The 23,052-nt window shown below is 34.7% G+C and overlaps 1 protein-coding gene and 1 pseudogene across 2 annotated transcripts in view; both read left to right on the top strand.

Moving 5' to 3' along the window:
- The window catches only part of SCLT1 (sodium channel and clathrin linker 1), a 211,044-nt gene that overhangs the window by 98,658 nt on the left and 89,334 nt on the right, over positions 1–23,052 (top strand). The window contains exons 7-9 of the mRNA XM_025386661.1: positions 450–572; positions 2,304–2,369; positions 8,508–8,578. Of these exons, the coding sequence (XP_025242446.1) occupies positions 450–572; positions 2,304–2,369; positions 8,508–8,578 (260 nt within the window). The remainder of the gene's footprint in view (positions 1–449; positions 573–2,303; positions 2,370–8,507; positions 8,579–23,052) is intronic.
- Positions 7,340–7,865, top strand: LOC112625395 (annotated as a pseudogene). Its single transcript, XR_003119580.1, has one exon. The product of XR_003119580.1 is annotated as a 40S ribosomal protein S23 pseudogene (transcript).

Raw genomic sequence — 23,052 nt, 5'->3', positions numbered from 1 at the left:
GGTAAAATAGCTGATTCTGATTTTCTCCTGTTTTTCTCTGTGTTTTCCTAATTTTCCACAATGAAAATTTATTGCTTTTATGATCAGGAAAAAATGTTGTGCTTTACCAGGGGGCAGTTTTCTGCTTCGTCAGTTTCTAGGGCTCATACTTTCTTGTGGAACAAAGAACATGGTTTAAGTCTACATCTCTGTTAAGGATTTTAATTTTAGCTAAATCTGAGTAAAAACACAATTTCAAAATAAGGCACTTTATGTCTTCAGTTTTACTTTCTAATAAATTATTAATAAAACTTCATATCAAAAATATTATAACTATAATACCGTCTTTACACAGTTGTTTTATTTTATGACTTTATAAAGAATTTATTCTATAAAAGAAAAGGATCCATTTGTACTATACAATAAATAGCCTGCTGATAATTTAATGAGTTATCCAATTTTTTTAATAGGAAAAAGCTCAGGCTGTGGAACTCTGGCAGACTGTTTCTCAGGAGTTGGACAGACTACACAAGCTTTACCAGGAACATATGACCGAGGCCCAAATTCATGTATTTGAAAGTCAAAAACAGAAGGTAATCTTGTATTTCATTGTTTTCTTGTATATCGGTAAGAAATTGCACTCTGAAGAAACTGTTTTAGAGGGGAACACCTAAGACTCTACCCTATAGCATTTAGAATTTCTAATCACTTTATTATTTATGTTAATAATATATAGATCTTTGATGGTTACGCTCTTGAAAGGTAAGATAATTAGAGAACTGGACAGTGATAATTTGGTTCTATAATGTTGTCACCAATGAAAGCTCAATTTAGTGCTAAAAAGCAGCTTTAACATTATTTTGTATAAATAAACCTTCAAAGTTTTTATTTGCTTCATTTCGTACCTGACTTTTAAAACAAAACAAAACAAAATTGTTCATTAGTTTATGGCCAGTGAAGAAACCTGCTCAAATACAATGAGAACACTATGTAAAATCAAAATGTTAATACCCTTAAATGTGACCTGTTACTAAAATAGGTGTCAACTTTATCTACCATAAGTTAATCAGAATATAATTTTACAATAGGAAGCGATCTTAATGGTTATTAAAAGACTATTTTCTATCCAAAGCAAGAATCATTCTACACTCTTTCAAAGTGGACATGTAGCTTTAGCTTTTGCTTTACACGTCTGTCTATTGACAAGAACTCATTATCTCACAAGACCATCCATTCCATTGGGAAATCTACCTCTTTTATTCTTCTGTTGGTTCTTTTATTGCTAGGTGCATTGAGCACTGTGGAGGAATTCTAATTCTGACCTCTTTTCTATATATTTTGAGAGGCAGCTCTTTAAATAATTTGGTTTTCATACCTCTCTTCAGCTCTCATTTACAGATTTTTCAAATTCTGGTTTATGAATATTCCTATTATTATAATTATAATTAGAAATGTCTACCTAAAGAAATTGTAAAAATACTTGCATGATGCTTTACAGTTTACAAAATGATTTTTCTATGCATGCCCTGGCTTGAAAAAAAGTTACACGTAATCAATCTGATTTGTTGGACTTTTACCTCTGAGATTTAAAAACCATTTTTTCATATTAAGTTCTTTGATTGCTGTTTCCTCATATAGGTCAGTCAACTAAGCCCACAAGGTTGGGTTTTTGTTTTGTTTTCACCTGAATAATATCATTCTTTTACTATAGCTATATAGTTTGATGGGTCCTTATACGAGACTTTACAAATAACACTTCATTCTTTTTTCCCTGGTTATCTATTTAATTCTGTCATTCAGTATATTTACAGCCTCTCCCAACTTTTTGTCATCTGTACAAATAATGTTTAATAGAATCATAACAGCTAATCAAACAATTTTTAAAATGTGGGGCATGAGAATTTTTTTTAAAAGGATGGGCAGTGACTCCTGTGCCATGGTTTGTATTACAGGTTTTGAGTAGGTTTGAAAGTGACATTCCAGTATTGGACAAGGTCTCTCTAGCATTTAGAATTTCTAATCACTTATAATTTTTTATGATCTATTTCTTCGAGTTTTAAAATAATATTTAATAATTGATTTCTAGAAATAATTATTTGACATAAACAGCTACATTTATTTCAGCATTGCCACTTTAATTTTTTAATCATTTAAAAAATTTATTAGTTTTTCAACTACTAATTCACACAGTAGTAAGAAGAAACACTACCAATTTTATCTAAACTTAAGCATAATGATTTTAGACTTGATTTTAGTTTAATTTTAAATATGAGTTATAAACAACAAAATGCTATTTATATACTCCCCTTACCTTCCCACTGTAGGATCAGCTTTTTGATTTTCAACAACTGACCAAGCAACTTCATGTTACTAATGAGAACATGGAAGTGGTAAGTATACTTACTTACATAAACTAGAAATTGTCCCTATAAATAATCATATTTATTTATGTTGATATAAATCAACAACAAGAAAGCATGCTGCATGAAATTAGATAGGTAGTACTCTTTTTTCTTTTGCTTTTGCTTTCTTATTCAATAGCATGACATAGTTTACAGTACCTTTTAGATATCTAACATCTCTCTGAAATATATCTTAATCTGAAAATCCTCTTAGGATTCTTAGTAAGGTCTCCTTAGACTAATCTAGACAGTGAGCTCCTCAAGAGTAGAGCACATGCTTAATTTTTTTAATTTCATCTGACATACTGCCAGGTATTTAATAAGAATAGTGTAATTGCCCATTTCCTAAAAAAATTTTGGGAAACTAAGGACCATGTATTGGTATGATACTCCTAAATTTCCCTATAAGTTCTTCCTAAAATAAATAGAATTAGTCTTCTCAATTCTGTTCTTTACCTTCTTATTCTCTCACTTTTGTTTACTTTCTTGGAATGTCATTTTTACCTCATTGTTGAGTAATAGAATTATGACACTTCAGGTAATTCCTCTCTCTTTCCCTTCTTCATTCTTGCTTAGTTACTCTGCTAATTCTTGTTAGTACCTAATAAAAATGTCTTTGTATAACAGTGGATTTGTGCCATCAAAAGTAAGTATCCAATTTTATTCTACTTTAAAAATTTTTCTTTTTTAACTGTGTAAAAAATTATTAAACCAATCTGTACCTATTCTGTTTAACATTTGAAATGTCTAATCACATACAGTTTTTGATAATATATTATACTTCCTAGAGTTTTAAAATACTAGTACTCCAGAACAAAATGGTTACTGATTTCTGTAATTAAGAAAGGCATTTTTAAATTTAATATATTTCTACATGGAATTAGTGCTTTAACCTAGCATCATAATTATTCATTACTTCTTTAATATGTCTCCTAGAATTGGAATTATATCGTTCTTTGATATGTCATACCGCAGAGCCCCTATTTTATTATGATTTTGATGAAAGAAAGTCATGGGAAAAGGATGTTATATATTCCAAGGGAATATGTTAAAAATTTCTAAGGCAGAAGTAGTCTTGGTTCCAGGTTGAAGCTAAGAATAAACTGGATACAAGAAAACTGATAAAGAAATGGCATGATGGATAAAAGAGAGTTTTATAAAAATATAGAAAAGACTATATAGGTGGTTAAGATAAAAGTAAGTGATTGAAAGAAATTTTAAAATTTAAGTTTTTGTTAATGTATATAATGAATAGCAAAGAAGACTGATAAGTATAAAGGGGACAAGCAAAGTGATAAGATCTTGTACATCTCAAAGAGCATTCAGAGCATAGTTATAGGGGCAAGTTTGAGTCCAGATCAAACTTGAAGAAAAGTTCCCTTTAAAAATCAAGCAGTTTCCAACAAAAAATTTTCTGACTACATGAATAAACTCATTAAATGAATAGATTCTTATAGATGTAGAATAAATTGATGAGTATGCAGTGAGTAAATAAACTATCTTTCAATGTAATTTGACTAACATGGCAGAGTAGGACACCCTGGACACTCCTTCTCCCCACATATACACAAATTCAGCAACAATTCATGGACAAATTTCCTCTGCGACCAACCAGAAACTAATGGAAATGTTCTCACCTCCTAGGGGATTGGAAAACCAGACTCACCAAAGCTAGCAGTGAGATTTGAGACCCTCTCTTGCTAGACACCCTGTCCCCAGTGCTGTGCCATGTGATCAAAAAGAGACCCCCTCCCAGCTTCACCCAGGGGAGGGAAGGGATTAGGTATGTGCATTCATCACCCCAAATTTTCTGAGGGTGGTCCCCAGAATACTAGCCTCTATCTTGCCAGTCTTGGAGCTCACAGATCCAGCATAGTTTGACCAACCAAGGGAAAATGGAGGCATTGGTTTGGACTGATAGATGGCATTGGTCCTGTGTTCTTCTCAGCACAGCGTAAGTAGATGAAAATTCAGTTCTCAGCTTCCCCCTAGGGAGGGCAGAAGTTGATCCAGCACTGCAGCTTCTCTGGGGCAGCCCAGAGAAATAGCATCTGTCTCACGAAGCACAGTCTAGCCACATAGGAAAGAACAGAAATAGCAGATTGGGCTGATACATGCTATAGTTCCCTACCCCCCAGCTCATCACAGAGCAAGCAGCTGCCAGCATCTCCCTGGGGAGGGAAAGAGTTTGTAGAGGCCTGCTGAATCTCTGGCCAGCTGATTGGTGGGGGTCTTCTCTTGTATGAGGCTAATCCGTGAAGACTGGGAGAGGTGCCCACTTTCTCTAATGCATGGACATAAGCACAAAGTCAAGGAAAAATGAAGAACCAGCTAAAGATATTCCATACAAAGAAATAGGATAAATCTCCAGAAACCAATCCTAATGAAAAGAAGTTGTGAATTACCTGATAGGGAATTAAAAATAATTCTCTTGAAGATGCTCACCACAGTTAAAAGAACAATGCATGAACAAAGTGAGAATTGCAACAGAGAAAAAATATTAAAAAGTAGCACAAAAATCATGGATCTAAAGAACACAATAACTGAATTTAAAATAGTGTTGGGAAGTCTAGATATTCATATTCACAACATGATTTTAGACCCTTATCTTACACAACACACAAATATCAACCCAAAATGGATTAAAGACTTAAATCTAACACCTTTTACCTATAAAGTTCATAGAAGAAAACCTAGGGGAAAAGCTCCATGGCATCGGTCGTGGCAATGATTTCAAGGATACGACACCAAAAGTACAGACAGCAAGAAAAAAGTAATCAAGTGGGACTACATCAAACCAAAAAGTTTTTGCACAGCAAACGAAATCAGCAGAGTGAAAAGGCAGCCAATGGAATGGGACAAAATATTTGCAGACCATATGTCCAATAAGGGAATAATCTCCAAAGTATTTAAGGAATTTCTATAACTCAATAGTAAAAAAAACAAAAGACACACAAAAAACCTAATAACTTGATTTTTAAATGAGCTAAGTACTTAAGTAGATATTTTTCCAAGGCAACAGGTATGTGAAGAAGTGCCCAATGCTTGATGTCACTAAACATTAGGGAAACATAAATACTAAAACTACAATGAGGTATCACCTCACACATGTCAGAGGGATTATTATCAAAACAAACAAAAAAGACAACACGTGTTGAAGAGGATGTGGAAAAATTGGAAACCTTGAACATTTTTGGTGGGATTGCAAAACGGTGCATCTGCCGTGGAACACAGTATAGAGTTTCCTCCAAAAAAAAAAATATAACTACCATATGATCCAGAAATCCCTTTTCTGAATATTTATCCCAAAGTATTGAAATTAAGATCTTGAAGAGATGCTAGCGCTCCTGTGCTTATTGCAGCATGTTCACATTAGCCAAGATATGAAAACAACCTAAATGTCCATCAAAGAGGAGTGGATTAAAATGTATTAACGGACAGTGGAATGCTATTCAGCCTTTAAAAAGAAGGAAATTATGCAATATGTGATAACATGAATAAACTTTGAGAGCATTAAATGAAATAAGCCAGTCACAGAAAGACAAACACTGTATGATTTTACTTATATGGAAGTATCTATAGTAGACAGATTTATAGAAACAGAGATTGGAATGGTGACTACCAGGGCCTATGGGGAGAAGAAATAGGGACTTACTAATCAACACACGTGAAGTTTCAGTCAAACAAGATGAATAACCTCTAGAGATCTGTGCAATATTGTACCTGTAGTCAACAATTACATATTGTATGCTTAAACATGTTTTAGAAGTGTATAACTCATGTAAGTATTCTTACTACAAATTGATACAAATAAATATCTGTCTTTACCAATGCAAATTAGTAATATGTAACAGATATGCTCTGACATGAATGGTACATAAAAGTACATATTTCTATTTATTATGCTGTAGATATATTATAATTTCACATTTCCCATAGGTTTGCTTTACTGAAATGTTTTTTAATATTTGCCCATCTCTACAATTTACTCAAAAATATTTAATTGCATACTAACTATCTTGCATGAAAGTATAGGTTCTCTAAGTTGCAGAAATGCATCAACCATAAAATCTGTGTCTCCTTGGTAAAACAGGCTGACATATTAAATAATCAGTGAAAAAGGTGCTAAATAGATGATGGTTGAAAAGGATGCTTCCCTACACCTTCTTGAGTCTCTTAATTCTAAAATATTAATATAGTACATAATTTTCTTTATGATCATAAATATAGAACAACTATTCCATATTCAGATGCAGTTGTGGAGCTCTTACTAGGCTTGCTAGCAAGTTAAGCACCTGGGTTTCCAGCACTAGATTCTTAAAATGCAGAATTTTAGCTTATTCTTCTGTTAAGTGCTCTATGTAATCTATCTTTGAGGTGTTCCCAAATGGTCAAAAACACAAGCATTAATTACGCTAGTGCCAAGACAGTATATATAATAAAACACTAGTTGTGCCTGTGATGTACTCAATCATGTGCCAGGCACTGGGAGTTCTGGGAAAAGCTGATCCTTTAAAAAGGCTCATATTTTAATCAGGAATACCTACACTTTAATATTTAAATATAATGTGCATTGAAAAGATATGTATTAAGTTTTATCAAAATGCAGAAAGGAAACGGTAAATTCTACCTGAGAATGAGTAAAACACACATGGTATTGAGGAATGAATGCAGACAGAATGAGGACATCCTGGGCAGAGGAAAATACAATAGTATGTTAAAAATATGAAGTCAATGAGCTCAAATAGAGCATGAGAGAAGCACAATGAAAGCTATCTCAGGGACTTTAGTTGGAGAAATGTAAGCATGATATGTTGGGACAGGATTAAATCAAAATTATTAAGATCAATCAGGAGAAACCATAATATATAAAGAAAAGGGATAAGGAATTTGTATCATCATGGATAAAACCAGCAGTTATGGAAGAAAATCAATTCCCTTAAGAAAAGTAGTTCTGGCTGCTTCTCTCTTTCGCTCAGGCCGGTGGCGCCGACAGGATGGGCAAGTGTCGTGGACTTCGTACTGCTGGGAAGCTCCGCAGTCACCAAGGAGACCAGAAGTGGCATGATAAACAGTACAAGAAAGCCCATTTGGGCATAGCCCTGAAGGCCAACCCTTTTGGAGGTGCTTCTCATGCAAAAGGAATCGTCCTGGAAAAAGTAGGAGTTGAAGCCAAACAGCCAAATTCTGCCATTAGGAAGTGTGTCAGGGTCCAGCTGATCAAGAATGGCAAGAAAATCACAGCCTTTGTACCCAACGACGGTTGCTTGAACTTTATTGAGGAAAACGATGAAGTTCTGGTTGCTGGATTAGGTCGCAAAGGTCATGCTGTTGGTGATATTCCTGGAGTCCGCTTTAAGGTTGTCAAAGTAGCCAGTGTGTCTCTTCTGGCCCTGTACAAAGGCAAGAAGGAAAGACCAAGATCATAAATTTTAATGGTGCAAACACTGTAGTAATAAATTTTCTTATGCCAAAAAAAAAAAAGTAGTTCTACATTTAGAAGACTACTTCATATCTTACTATGGATTTCTCCAGAAGCCGACCTTCAGGAAAAAGTTCCAAAACATGTCATTTATTTAGTAAGTAATACCAGAGAGCACCAGTAAGAAGGTGGGGAAGTGGTACCAAAGAGAAGAGAAGACAGCCAATAAAAGGCTTTTTAAAATTAAGGAAGTTAACACTGTGAGTAACTAAAACTTAATGAATTCTGAAAGACAGTGTAGAACACAAGCCTCAGAGTTACTTCACCCATGCAAGAAGGGAGTTTGGGTTTTTTATGTGCCAGTTCCCTTCAGACATGTCAGGCTGCTCAGAACAGGGTGGAACATTATTTCTGTAACACTTATAGATTTATGCACAGTTGGATAGATGAGCAAAAGAGATTCAGATAGCCAAAGAAAGCCATAAGACAGGAATGCATGTGTAGGTAGTTTCAAGTGAAACAGGTATCCAATGAAGTAGTAAAGGCAAGGAAAGAAGGCCAACGTTACATTTTACCCTCAAAAACTCTAATCATTATCATAAATCTCACTAAATTTTTTTTCTACTTGTGTGTCTGATGTGTCATCTTTAAAGATACGGTTATTAAATATTCTAATACTGATACTTTTATTTTTCTCGTGGCAGACTAACCAACAGTTTCTGAAAACAGTAACTGAACAAAGTGTGATGATCGAACAACTCCGAAAAAAACTTAGGTATTTTCAAAAATGAGTTTCATTATTTTATTGTTAATTATTTTTCTTTGAGGGAGCTGATGATGCTGTAATTTTCCCTATGGGTGTTTTTTTTTTTCCTTCCTTTTGTTAAGCTTCTGTCAATATCTTTTTGTGTGTATGATCTGTTAGGATGGGAAGAAACTGAAACCAAGATTATTAGGAGATAACTGTGATACACAGTCAGACCTCTAAATACACAGATGTTCAAGTCCCTTAGATAAAATGACATAGTATTTATATATAACCTATGTACATCTTCCCATATACTTTAAATAATCTGATTATGATTATTTTTATTGTTTTAAAAATATTTTCAATCTGCAATTGGTTGAACCCACGAATGGAGAACCCACAAATCATTTGAGCATTTTTTCATATACCTATTGTCCATTTGTATGTCTTCTTTTGAGAAATGACTATTCAGATATTTTGCCCATTATTTGTTCTTTTTCTTCCTCTTGAGTCATTTTAGCTCTTTATATATTCCAATTCTGGTTATTAATCCCTTGTCCAGTGGGTAGTTTACAAATATTTTCTTCCATTCTGTGAGTTTTTTCATTTACTTATTGTTTCCTTTGCTGTCCAGAAGCTTTTTAGCTTGATATGATCCCATATGTACATTTTTGCTTTGGTTGCCTGTACTTTTGAAGTCCTCCTCAAGAAATCTTTACCCATACAAATGTCTGGAGTGTTTCCCCGACGTTTTCTTCTAGTAGTTTCATAGTTTCAGGTCTTAGATTTAGTCTTTGATACATTTTGATTTGATTTGGGTTTATGGCGAGAAATAGGGGTTGAAAATGCATTGACTGTAAATGCATTGATTTATTTCTGGGTTCTCTGTCTGTTCAATTCATCTGTGTGTCTGTTTTTATGCCAGTACCATTCTGTTTTGTTTACTGTAAGTTTGTAGTGTAATTTGAAGTCAGTTAATGTGATGCCTCTAGCTTTGTTCTCTTTGCTCAGGATTGCTTTATCCTGTGTCTTTTTTGGTTCCCTTTAAATTTTAGGATTTTTGTCTATTTCTGTAAAGAATGTCATTGGTATTTTGATTGCATTTAATCTATAGATTTGATTGCTTTGGGTACTATGGATACTTTAACAATATTAATTCTTCCGATTCATGAACATGGAATATCTTTCCATTGTTTTGTGTCATCTTCAATTTCTTTCATCAAAGTTTAATAGTTTTCTTTTAGGGTTCTTTTACTTCTTTCATTATTTGTTCCTGAGTATTTTGTTTTATTTGTAGCTATTGTAAAGTTCTTGGGTTTTGTTTTGTTTTGTTTTGTTTTTCCCAGACTGTTCAGTTGGCATATAGAAATAATACTGATTTTTGTTTGTTTGGTGATCTTGTATGTGGCAACTTTACTTAATTTATCCAATCTAATAGTTTTTTTGATTGAATCTTTAGGTTTTTCTAAATATAAGATCATGTCATCTGTGAACAAGGATAATTTGACTTCTTCCTTTCCAATTTGGGTGCCCTTTATTTCCTTCTCTTGTCTAACTATTTTGGCTAGGACTCCTTACACTGTGTTGAATAATAGTGGTGAAAGTAGGTATCCTTGTCTTGTTCCAGATATTAGCAGAAAGGCTTTCAGTTTTTCCCCATTCAGTATGATATTAGCTGTGGGTTTGTCATACATTGCTTTTACTGTGTTGAGATATGTTTCTCTTATACCCAGGTTTTCTTTAGAGTTTTTATCAAAAAGGGATGTTGAATTTTATCAAATGCTTTTTCAGCATCAATTGAAATTATCATATGGTTTTTGTCTTTTGTTCTGTTGATATATCACATTTATTGATTTTCACGTATTGAACCATCCATTCATCCCTGGGATGAATCCCACTTGATCATGAAGAATGATCTCTTTAATATGTTGTTGAATTGAGTTTCCTAATATTTTGTTGAGGATTTTTGCATCTGTGTTCATCAGAGATGTTGGCGTATAGCACTCCTTATTTTGCTGTGTCTTTGTCTGGTTTTGGTATCAGGGTGATACTGAATAAGTTTGGAAGTATTCCTTTCACAATTTTTTGGAATAGTTAGAGTAGGATTGGTATTAGTTCTTCTTCAAATGTTCAATAGAATCCAGCAATGAAGCCATCAAGTCCCAGTCTTTTCTTTGATGGGAGATTTTTTATTGCCGCTTCTATCTCTTTATTTGTTATTGGTCTGTTCAAGTTTTGTATTTCTTCATGGTTAAATCTTGGTAGGTCGGATGTTTCTAGGAATTTATTCATTTCTTCTAGATTTTCTAATTTATTGGCATATTGTTTTTCATAATAGTTTCTAATGATATTTTGAATTTTTGTGGTTTCAGTTGTAATATCTCCTTCTTCATCTCATTTTATTTACCTGAGTCTTCCGTATTTTTTTTTAGATTGGCTAAAGGTTTGTTGATTTGTTTGTCTTAAAAAAACAACTTTTTTTCATTTATCTTTTGTATTTTTTAGTCTGAATTTTATTTATTTCTGCTCTGCTCTTTATTATTTCTTATACTAATGTTAAGTTTGGTTTTCTCTTGCTTTTCCAGTTGTTTAAGAAATAGCCTTAGGTTGTTTATTTGAAGTTTTTCTACTTTTTGATGGAGGTGTCTATTACTATAAACTTCACTTTTAGTGCTGCTTTTGCTGTATCTGTAGGTTGTGATACATTGTTTCTATTTTTATTTAACAAATATTTAAATTTCCTTCTAAATTGGTTAATTGACTCAATGGTCATTCAGGAGCATATTGTTTAATTTCCTTATGTTTGTGTTGTTTCAAGTTCCTCTTGTTACTGAATTTTAGTTTTATTCCTTTGTAGTCAGAAAAGATACTTTATATAATTTCAGTTTGTTTGAATTTTGGGGACTTGTTTTATGGCCTAATATATGTTCTGTCCTTGAGACCGTTTCATATACTGAGAAGAAGAACGTGTATTTTTCACCTGTTGGATGAAATACTCTGTAAATGTTTATTAGGTCAATGTAGTCTATAGTACAAATTGAATCTAATGTTTCTTTGTTGATATTCTATGTAGATTATCTGTCCAGTTCTGAAAGAGGGGTGTTGAAGTTCTCAGCTATTATTTTATTGGTGTCTAACTTTATCTTTAGTTTTAATATTTGCTTTATATATGTGGATGTTCCAGCATTGAGTACATATATATTTATAATTCTTATATCCTTTTGTGGGATTGACCCCTTTATCATTATATAATAACATTTTTGACTCTCTTTACAATTTTTGTCTTGAAATCTATTTTATCTGGTGTAAGTATAGCTACGCTTGCTCTTTTGGGGTTTTGGTTTGCATGGAAATATTGAAAATATTTCCTATATTTTCAGTCTTTGGGTGTCTTTATAGATGAAATGAGTTTCTTGTAGGCAGTATATGATTAGGTCTTATTTTTTTTCTATTCAGCTACTTTTTTTTTATTTGAGAATTCAGTCCAGTTACATTTAGTGTTATTAGTAATAGGTAAGGACTCACTACTGCCATTTTGTTACTTTTTTTCTGGGATTGTATTGTTGGTCCTCCCTTCCTTTCTGTCTTCCTTTGGGTAAAAGTGACTTTCTCTTGTAGTAGATTTTAATTTCTTGGCTTTTCAGATTTTTTTGTATCTATTATAGTTTTTATTTTGTGGTTACCATGAGGCTTGCAAATACTATAACCAATTGTTTTAAACTGACGACAGCTTAACTCTGATTATCAAGAAAAATAAGCAAAGAGAATTTAAAACTCCACACTTTAACTTCATCTCCACTGCTTTTTGATTTGTTGTCTCTATTTATGTATATTTTATATTGTCTATCTCTTCAAAAGTTGTAGTATTTATCATTTTTGGTAAGTCTGTCTTCTAGTCTTCTGAAGAAAGGTATTAGTGGTTTATACATCACAATTAGAATTAAAGGTGTCTGACCAGAGTTAGACTATTCTGTATTTGTCTGTGTACTTACTGTTGCCAGTGAGTTTTATATCTTCAGATGATATCTTGTTACTAATGAACATTCTTTTCTTTTGGATTGAAGAACTCCCTTTAACATTTCTTGTAAGACAGGTTTGGTGTTGACAAATTCCATAAGCTTTTTTTTTTTTTTTTTTTCTGTGAAAGTTTTAATTTCTCCTCTATGTTTGAAAGACAGTTTTTCTTTTACATATTATTTGCTTCTCTTCTCTTGCTGCTTTTAAGATCCTTTATCCTTGACCTTCGAGACTTTGATTATTATATGTCCAGAAGTAGTCTTATTTGGTTTGAATCTGCTTGGTGTTCTTTGACCTTCTTGTACTTGGATATTCATATCTTTCTGTGGGTTTGGAAAGTTCTCTGTTATTATTTCTTTGAATAAACTTTCTACATCATCTCTCTTAGTACATCCTCTTTAAGACCAGTAACTCTTAGCTTTGCCCCTTTAAGACTGTTTTAAAGATATTGTAGGCATGTTTCATTCTTTTTTTCTCCTCTGAGTGTGTATTTTCGTATAGCCTGTCTTCAAGCTCATGGATTCTTCTGGTTGTTCAGTTCTGCTTTTGAGAGAGTGATGCATTTGTCAGTTTTCCAACTGAATTTTTCAACTCCAGAATTTCTACATGACTTTTAAAAAATTATTTCAGTCTCTGTCAAATTTCTGATGGGATTCTGAATTCCTTCTGTTATCTTGAAACTTGTTGAGCTTCCCCAAAACAGCAATTAATACTTTGAATTCCTTGTGTGTAAGGTCACATATTTCTGTCAGTCTAGGATTGGTTACACTGGTGCCTTATTTAGTTCATCTGGTAAGGTCATGTTTTTCCTGAATGTTCTTTGTACTTGTGGAGGCTCATTGGTATCTGAGCAATGAAGAGTTAGGTATTTATTATAATTTTTGCAGTCTTGGCTTGTTTGTATTCTTCCTTCTTGAGTGGGCTTTCCACGAATCTAAAAGAGATTGAGTGTTGTGACCTAAGCCTGCAATTATTGCAGCCATTTCAGAACATTGCAGAAGCCATTTCAGAACCATTCCTAGGCTTCGATTCCTAAGGAATTCCTAAGGATTCCTAAGGAATCGAAGCCTAGGAATGCTGCAGCTCTTAGATCCTCCTGCATACACAGACTTGCTAGACTTCGGTAAGATGAGGGATAATTCCCTGGGTAACCAGGCAAAGTCTCTTACTCCTTCCACAATCAGAAGGAGTCTCTCTGTGCACTGTGCTGTCTGGAGTTGGGGAGAGGTGACATGGCCATTCTCATGGCTTTCACAGCTAGCACTACACAGAGTCACACCTGAATCCCTGCAGACCAGTACGGTACTGGGGCTAACCCAAGGCCTGCAGCCACCACTGCCTGATGTTTATTCAAGGCCCAGGACCACTTCAGTTAGCAGGGGGTGAATTCTGCCAGGATGGGGTGCATCCCATTAGAGGAGTGGATTCTCTTCTAGCACAGAGTAAGTCTAGAAACCCATTCAGGTGCAAAAATCTAGAATCTGGGACTTCAGAAATCTGCTTGGTGCTTTTACTGTGGCTGAGCTAGTATTCAAGTTGCAAGACACAGTCCTCTATACTCTTCCTTCCCCTTTCCCCACGCAGAAAGAGTCTCTTTGGAGCAGTACTGCCTGGAGTTTGGGAAGGGATGACACAGGCAATCCCTTGGTTGCCACTGCTGGTCACACTGGGTTGTACCCTAAGTGCACTGCCTCTGAGACCAGTGCAGCACCAGGGCTTGCCTTAGGACTGCAGTCCTTGTGGCCTGACTACCACTTAAATTTATTCCAGGCCCAGGCTACTTTAGTCAGTGGTAGTGAAGGCAGCAGAGACTTGGTTTCCTCCCACTGGGACGGTGAATTCCCCTCTGGTTTGGGGCTGGTCTAAATGCTCCCTCCATGGGTGCTAGTGGAATTCTAGCCTGTGTTGTGTTCTACTGTGACAGGACAGCACTGAGTTCTAATGCAAAGTTCAACACTTACTTCACCCTCCCTCTAACACACAAATTATCTGTCCGCTCTGCACTGCTTGGGATTGTGGGCAGTTTGTATAGGTAATGAAAAACTGTCTTTCCTACACTCATCGGTACCTCTTTCCTTGATATTATGTTCAAACCAGGTATTGTGATCACTCACATGATTTTTTGGTTCTTATGAAGATGCTTTCTTATGTGAGTGGTCATTCAATTTGGTATTTTTGCAGGGGAACAGTTGTTGGAGAGTTCTATTCAGCCATCTTGCTCTGCTTCCTCTCCTTAGAGAAATACTTCTTAATCAAGATTTAGGCTGGGCGCAGTGGCTTATGCCTGTAATCGCAGCACTTTGGGAGGCTGAGGCAGACCGATCACCTAAGGTCAGGATTTTGAGAACAGCCTGGCCAACATGGTGAAACCCCATCTCTACAAAAATTAAAATTAGCCTGTCATGAAAAAACAAAAGATTTAAATACAAGACAAAAAGGAAAAGATTCCTTTACTTAAATATGTTAAAATATTAGGCTTCTGTTACAAAAACAATGTAAGTCAAATGAAAAGACAACTGATAGTCTGTGAGAAGACATTTACAGTGCATGTATTGTAACTGACAACAGATTAGTGTTAAGGACACATTAACTGATTAAGTATCAATAAGAATAATTAACTCATCAAAAATTAGGCAAAGGATATGAATAAGCATTTCAAAAGTTACAGCGATCAGGAAAATGCAAGTAAAAAACGTGATACTACTTCATACTCAACAATCAATGTAAAAATGTGGAGTGTAATAACGAGGCCAAAAAATTACAGTGCGATACAGTTTAAATGTTTTGAACAATAGTATTGATCATTGATATATGTATATGGATATCTCAATATATATTCATAATATATAGTAAAAATTATATGTCTATTACATATATATGTAGTGTATGTGTGTGTGCATTACAAGAGAATAAAGTACCATTCCCAGAAATTATGTATCCTTACTTCAAGTTAATGATTATCTCTGTGGAATGAGGCTATTTGTGGAAGTGGAGAATTGAAGACAACCTAGGTATCTGTAACTAAGGGAATGAACAGTAAAATGTGGTAATTACATCCTGTGAAATACTGTGCATTATTTAGAAACACATATTTACATGAAAAGACGTAGTTACAGCATCATGGGTAGAACTAGAAAACAATGTTTATATTTAAAAAGTAAAATATATGGATCTATAGCATAAAACACATGCTTGTAATAACAATATATGTTTTACCAGTAAATGTGTATATCTGAGGACATATCACATTTTATGTGAACTTATGAAATGGAGGAGAATGAGAAAGGGATTGGGAATAAGCAAAAAACAAAAATAAACAAACGAAAACATCTTTTACAGCTGATAATGATAATAGGTCATGGAGTGAATAGTGTAAAAGTTCAACTTTGCATTCAAGGTTAAGAAAAGAGTAGAAGGAAAAAAAGAATATAAGATTTTTGGCATACTTAGGATAAATTAGAAGGTAGAGATCCTGGAAGGATGAGTAAGGAAACTGGTTCATAAAGACCTGCAATCATATTATAGTAATGGAAATAGAGAATAAAAATGCATACAAAAAATCTATATAGGAAAAATGGGCCGAACTTCATAATATTGGACTAAAGGACAGGGGAAGAATCATGAAATTTTATTGCTACAAAGTATGTTAATGTTCATCTAGTTTAACTTCCTAATTTTATAGAAAACTCAAAGTGAACCAAAGGCTTAGAAACTATTTGTCTTGTCCAGAGTTGCACAACAAATTCATGGAAAAGCCAAATTAGAACTCACATCTTGCAACTACTAATCTAGTGAGCATCTAAGCCTAGCTCTCTGACAGTATGCACAGCAGTAGGGAAGTTAAGTAGGAGAGTTGATTGGGGGGAAAAAGTATGATGAGTAGATACTTTGATTTTTGACATCTGCCTGGAAGATTCATTTAGCGTGGACATTAGGGCCTAAAGATTATACATTGAGTTTAGAGATTGATAAAACTAGTTGCAGTTTTCCAAAGCCTAAAACGTCTTAAGTGTTTAATTGTCCATGAGCAACTTTGCCATAATATTTACTGACAGTATTCCATAGCTTAACATTAAGCAGTTCAGAGTTGTATACATAAAACTATACTTGCTTTTCCTGCCACAGATTTGAAGGAACATAAGGATAAACAGATGCTTCTTTTAGGGAAGAGGGTGTTGCTTTCAAGTATGACAGATTCTGAATGATGGGCATATTGACATTACCAGAATTTAGGTTTTGAGATGCTCTATGTAACCATGCCAAGAATAACTAAATTAGAAACTGCTTAAGCACTACACTAGAGTTGTTCAAGTTTGTGCTTATACTGAAACATATTAATTTCATTTGTTGTCTGATAGTGTGGTGCAAAAAAGTTAAAATCATGTGAATTTATAATTAAAGCTTTAATCATATTTCATTTTGAGAGTTTTTGGTGATACCTTGTCATAGTAGATAAAACTCTTCAGCCTATTTTCTTAAGAACCTTCATTCACCTGATCTTCCTCAACCCTCCAGTTATACAGAAAAGTAGTCATATTGCTGTTTCTCAGAAAAACTTTTGGTAACCTCCTTTTTGCCTTAGGTCATTCTGTTTCTCATAAAATTTATAATTTTCTAAACCTAGCTAAAACTTGCCATCTCCCAAAAGACTTATCTCATTCATTCTACCAGATTTTTACTCTTTTATTCTTGTGAAAACCTACTCAGTATTTATTCATTTAAACTTAGATTTATACTGTTTTTCCAGAGGTGCTTTTTTGTCTTATATATTTATTTATAATATATATCCAACTGAGTTATGATGATAATTATTTTCCAACTCTCATGTGCTTAGATTTTATGCCTGCCTTGTAAAGTCTTCGAAGGGAAAGATTGTCATTTATTATATATTTTTAGGAATAACCAATGTTATCTTTTAAAAGGATGTACTATAAAGACTAAGTAGTGGCCGGGCGCTGTGGCTTACGCGTGTAATCCCAGCACTTTGGGAGGCTGAGGCGGGCGGATCACCTGAGGTTGGGAGTTCAAGACCAGCCTGACCAATATGGAGAAACCCCGTCTCTACTAAAAATACAAAATTAGCCGAACTTGGTGGCACATGCCTATAATCCCAGCTACTAGGGAGGCTGGGGCAGGAGAATCACTTGAACCCGGGAGGCAGAGGTTGCAATGAGCTGAGATCACACCTTTGCACTCCAGCCTGGGCAACAAGAGTGAAACTCCGTCTCAAAAAAAAAAAAAAAAAGATTAAGTAAAGCATTTGCATGGGTTCCTTATTAATGTTTCATCAGAGTAGCATCATCAGAATATTTGTTAAAAATAATTTTAGCTGGCCAGGTATGGTAGCTCAAGCCTATAATCTCAGCACTTTTGGAGGCCAAGGTGGGTGGATCACCTGAGGTCAGGAGTTTGAGAACAGCCTGGCGAACATGGTGAAACCCCATCTCTACTAAAAATACAAAAATTAGCTGGGCGTGGTGGTGGGCACCTGTAATCCCAGCTACTCAGGAGACTGAGACAGAAGAATTGCTTGAACCCAGGAAGCAGAGGTTGCAGTGACCTGAGATTGTGCCATTGTACTCCAGCCTGGGCAACAGAGCAAGACTCCATCTCAAAATAATAATAACTTAGCCACTAAGGACTTATCTCATTAACAGACATAGATATTATCTTCATATAAGGAGCCTATAATTTGTCAAATCAATTTATTTTATATTCATTGAGAACTTAAAAATGTACATCTGTGCTCTGAGGGTAGAAACAGTCTTTATAATAAGTTTATGTATAATGTGATAGCCTCAAAGTTATTTTAATTTCACCCATTTCATCTCACACGCACTTTTGTAGCTTCGACAGTTTCTATGAGGATGAGATCTCATTAAATTTTTCTAGCTCGAAGTTCTCCTGGTTCTCTCTACCCACATGGCTCAGAGACACCTGAAAAGCAGCAGGCTCCAAACTAACCTTATCATTATCTCTCAAATCTTTTTTCCATATTCGTGAATTGTACCATCCAATTCCTGATTCAGAAAACTAGGAGACATCATAAATTCTTTTCTGTCCCAACTCTACCTTGTAAATGTCTCTCTGATCTTTCACTTCATTACTTTCTCATCTGAGCTACAGCTGTAACCTCTAAATTAGCTTACTGCCTCCATCTTCCTTTTTCATACTGTTATCAAAGTGATCTTTCTAAAATATGTCTGATCATGTCACTCTCCTTCAATGGTTACTAAATACCTATAGGATATAATCCAAATTATTCAACTTGACAAATTACTCAGCTTGAGTCTCCTGTAGTACCAAACATGCCTTCTTCCTATGTGCCTCAACTGTAGACTGCACATACATCTGTCACAGCATTTTTTTCCTTTTTTTTTTTTTTTTTTTGGCGGGAGACCAGAGTTTTATTATTATTCAAATCAGTCTCCCCGAAAACCCTCAGGGATCAGAGTTTTTAAGGATAATTTGGCGGGTAGGGGCCAGTGAGTCAGGAGTGCTGATTGGTTGGCTCAAGGATGAAATCACAGGGACTCGAAGCTGTCCTCTTATGCTGAGTCAGTTCCTGAGTAGGGGCCACAGAACCGGTTGGCAGGTCCAGGTGGGGCCATCCGGTTGTCAGAAATGCAAAAACCTGGAAAGACATCTTAAAAGAACAATCTTAGGTTTACAATAGTAATGTTACCTTCAAGAGTAATTGGGGAAGTTGCAAATCTTAAGACCTCCAGACTAAATGGCTGGTAGTATTTAGAATTCCAGCCCCTCTCATCCTAACTTGGTGGCTCGGGGCCTTTCATTCATTTTACAAGAACAATGTAGCTTTTGGGAAGGGCTATTTAAACTATAAACTAAATTCCTTCCCAAGGCTAATTCAGCCTATGCCCAGGAATGGACAAAGAGAGTTTGGAGGTTAGAAGCAAGATGCAGTTGGTTAGATCTGATATCTTACACTGTCACAGCATTTTTAACACTTTATTGTTTACAAATCCATCTCTCTACACTAGTCTTTGAGCCCCTGGAAGGCATGGATTATGATTTGGTGATTTTTATCTTGCCGTCATCTAGCACAGTACTAGACATATGGCAGGTGCTCAAAAAAATACTTGAGTGAGTGAGTCAGTTAATTAAATAATTAAATTGCACTTTATTGGAGAGACAAAGCTAATTTATTCATGCAGATTTTCTATCTGCGTCCTTTGCTCTTTGACCTCTCAGGGCACAATTGTTTTCTTGAACTGTCATTATTTTTAAAAATTATATTTTGTCTCCTTCAGCTACACAGAAATGTGTGACCACTTAGAAGTTGGATTTCCAAAACAACACACCTGAAAAAAATCATTTTAATATAATTAATAGAAGCTTTGCACAATGAATTTAAAAGATTTTTAGTGTTTCTCATTATAGATCCAGGCTTTAAGCTATGTTAACTTTTAAATGTTTTTATTACCAATAATCTCAAAGTTTGGGTGCTAGAGCCTTAAATATTTTTTATGTTTAGTGGTTTCTCTATATTTAAATGTGAAATAAAATCCAGAACATCTTTAAAATATGATAGCAAAATTACTTATATATAAGTGGCTTCATTGAAGAGCATTAGAGCTGATGTGATAGGAATGCAATTCTTAGTATTGCTCTATCATATTAAATCTGAAAAGGTAAATTATATAAATCACAGTTTGTATACATTCATTGTATTCATTTTAATCTTTTTTACAAATGCATATTTTTTTCTTTAAAAATGTATGTGCTGATAATTTTTATATACTATCTTACTTTTTTAAAAGACATGTACTTTTGCCGGGTAATAGTTTTGTTTTAGCTGAGATAACATATTTTTCTCAGATGTTTCATATTCCAATTTAAATAATATTGTGTCTTCTATTATAAAAATGCTATGGAAATCTGGAATTCATGGATCACTAGTTTTAATTCATAGTGTGTCTTGGAAACAATCCCATGTGAGAAATGGCCCTGAGCAGATGTGCTTAGTCGTAGAATTGCCAGACAGTTCCTTATGTGTTGGCAGCTAGTTTTCTGAGCATGGAAAACAGGTTTTAAGATAAGGAATAGGGCTTTGCTGTCAGTTTTCTATTTCTTCACACTGTTTTACTTTAATGTTATTTAAAGGGATTACTGTCACCTTTATTCAATAATGTTTTTTTTTTTTCTCTCAATCTTTAAGAGACAGTAACAAGATTATTAGACTTTTAGAACACACTAGTCAAGAGTGGAACCTTAGCCACAGTTAATTAATATTAACATTTCTTGTTTGGGGGTCTGGCAAGAATAAAACAAATACATAACATCATTGTTCAGAACTTTTGCCTCTAAGAGTAGATGACTGTTTTCTGTCAAAATATATTTGAATTGATGTTTATAACTTTCTTTTGCAAATACTCTACATTATTCTACCTATCTTTAAAAATGTGGTTCTGTCTGCTATGAAATTTAAAAAGCATAGGCTTTGAAGTCAGCTCTAGTTTTTTATTCTGGCTCTGCCATTGTCTTAATCCATTGGGGCTGCTATAACAAAATGCCACATACTGAAAAGCTCATAAACAACAGAAATATATTTATTACAGTCTGGAGGCCAGGAAGTTCAGAATTAAGAAGATGGCAGATTTGGGGTTTGGTGAGGGGCTGTTTCCTGATTATACATGACACCTTCTCTCTTTGTCTTCACGCAGTAAAAGGGGCAAACAAGCCTCCCTTGGGCCTCTCTTATGAGGGCGCTAATCCCATTTTCGAGGGCACTGCTATCATGACCTAATCACCTCCCAGAAGGCCCCACCTCATGATATCATTACATTGAGAGTTATATGAAGGTTGTATTTATATGAGATTTCAACATATGAATTTTACAGGGACACAGATACTCAGACTAAAGCAACCATTTACTGGTGACTTGGGTAGGTTGTTTAACTGCATGGACTTCAGTTTTCTCATTGCTATAATGAAAATGCAGTTACCTTCCTTGCAGTGTTGCAATGTAATATACTTTACTGTCTTTGCCCACTTCCCTTCTACTTTAGTATCCAACCTCTGTAGGTAGGATATACAATATTTACAAATTACCTGCTAGTAGATTTGGGAGTTGGTATTAACATTGTAATAGTGGATTATTTACCTCCCAGACCTGGGAAATCTGCCTTTTTTTGTTGCTGCTGTAATTTCTACGACCAGAGTAACCATTTCTTTCTTTCTCCTCTTTCTATTATGTTGTACCCCCATTTCTTGCCAACTGTACAATCCCAAATTCTTTCTGTTCCCTTCTGTATGTTTCAGTTATATTCTTTTCGTTTTGAAATCTTAGTTTCTCTTTTGCAGGGTTCTTTTAAGACCTCAGATGTATAGACCTCCCTGATGAGTCCTCAGATACTTTCTTCTTCCCATTCTTTGGTGTTGCTTGGAAGAATCTGTATTTATTATAATCACTCTTTGGAGTTTTCTTCAGTTTGGATTAGCCCCACCTATCTATTCTTCTCCTCAAGAATTACTGGTACCTTTTATGCCTTAAAAATGCCTCCCTCATTCTCCTTGGTTGTTGATTTTCCTTAACGGATGATTTTTTTCTACCTTTCTTGAACATTTCTCTACCAGGACTTTTGTGTTTATGCCATGATTTCTTCTCTGACTTTTGTTGCTTTTTTTTTTCTTCTTCTTCTTTTGCTTCCCCCATTTCCTTATCCTACCTATGAAAAGTATACATTTCTTAGATTTATAACCATGTGACTCAATTTCTGTCCTTCATAGATGATCATATCTACCCTGCCCAATTCAAACTTTCAGCTCAATAACGTTTCCCAAGTATACACCTCTGACCTTGATCTCTTTGTTGATTTCCATAATTGAATTGCTAGGTCAGTGGTTTTCAAACTTTTTATTTTTTAACAGTAAACTTTAAAAAAAAAAGAAATCTTATACATGGAACCTCAGAATTTAAACTTATAAAAGCAGAATGGCTATGAAGGAGTAGAGGGCCTCCCCATCTTAGTAGCTAATGCCATCATCAAACCTCAGAATTTTTGCTTGCTTGCTCTCTGTTGCTTCATCTCTATGTCTGCTCCTGTTGGCTCTATGTATAGATGATCGCAAATCCACTCATCATCAATATCACTTCTACCCCACTGTCTCTTGTTTGCAGTACCCTTTTCTCTGGTCTACCTGCTTTCACTCTTACTCCACTGCAATTCATTCTCCACACAATATATCACATCATTTACCTGCTTCAGACCCTCCAGTGGATTTTCATTGCAATTGGAACACATTCCAAAATTCCTACTATATCCAGAAGGCCCTTATGTGATCTGACCTCTAAACTTCCTCTCTGACTTTATCTTACACTTTTTTCTCTGTGATACATTCCGGCTTAATTGTCATTTCTTTGTTTTTCTCATATTCTTTCATTTATTCTTAATTATCTTTGCCTGTAATTCTTCTACCCTAAATTTCCTTCAGTTTTCATCATCACCCTTTAGGTCGCA

Source organism: Theropithecus gelada, chromosome 5 (genome assembly GCF_003255815.1).
Source record: "Theropithecus gelada isolate Dixy chromosome 5, Tgel_1.0, whole genome shotgun sequence".
Classification (NCBI taxonomy): Eukaryota; Metazoa; Chordata; class Mammalia; order Primates; family Cercopithecidae; genus Theropithecus; species Theropithecus gelada.
Note: the sequence above shows the minus strand (reverse complement) of the source record. Positions and strands in the feature narration are given on the sequence as shown.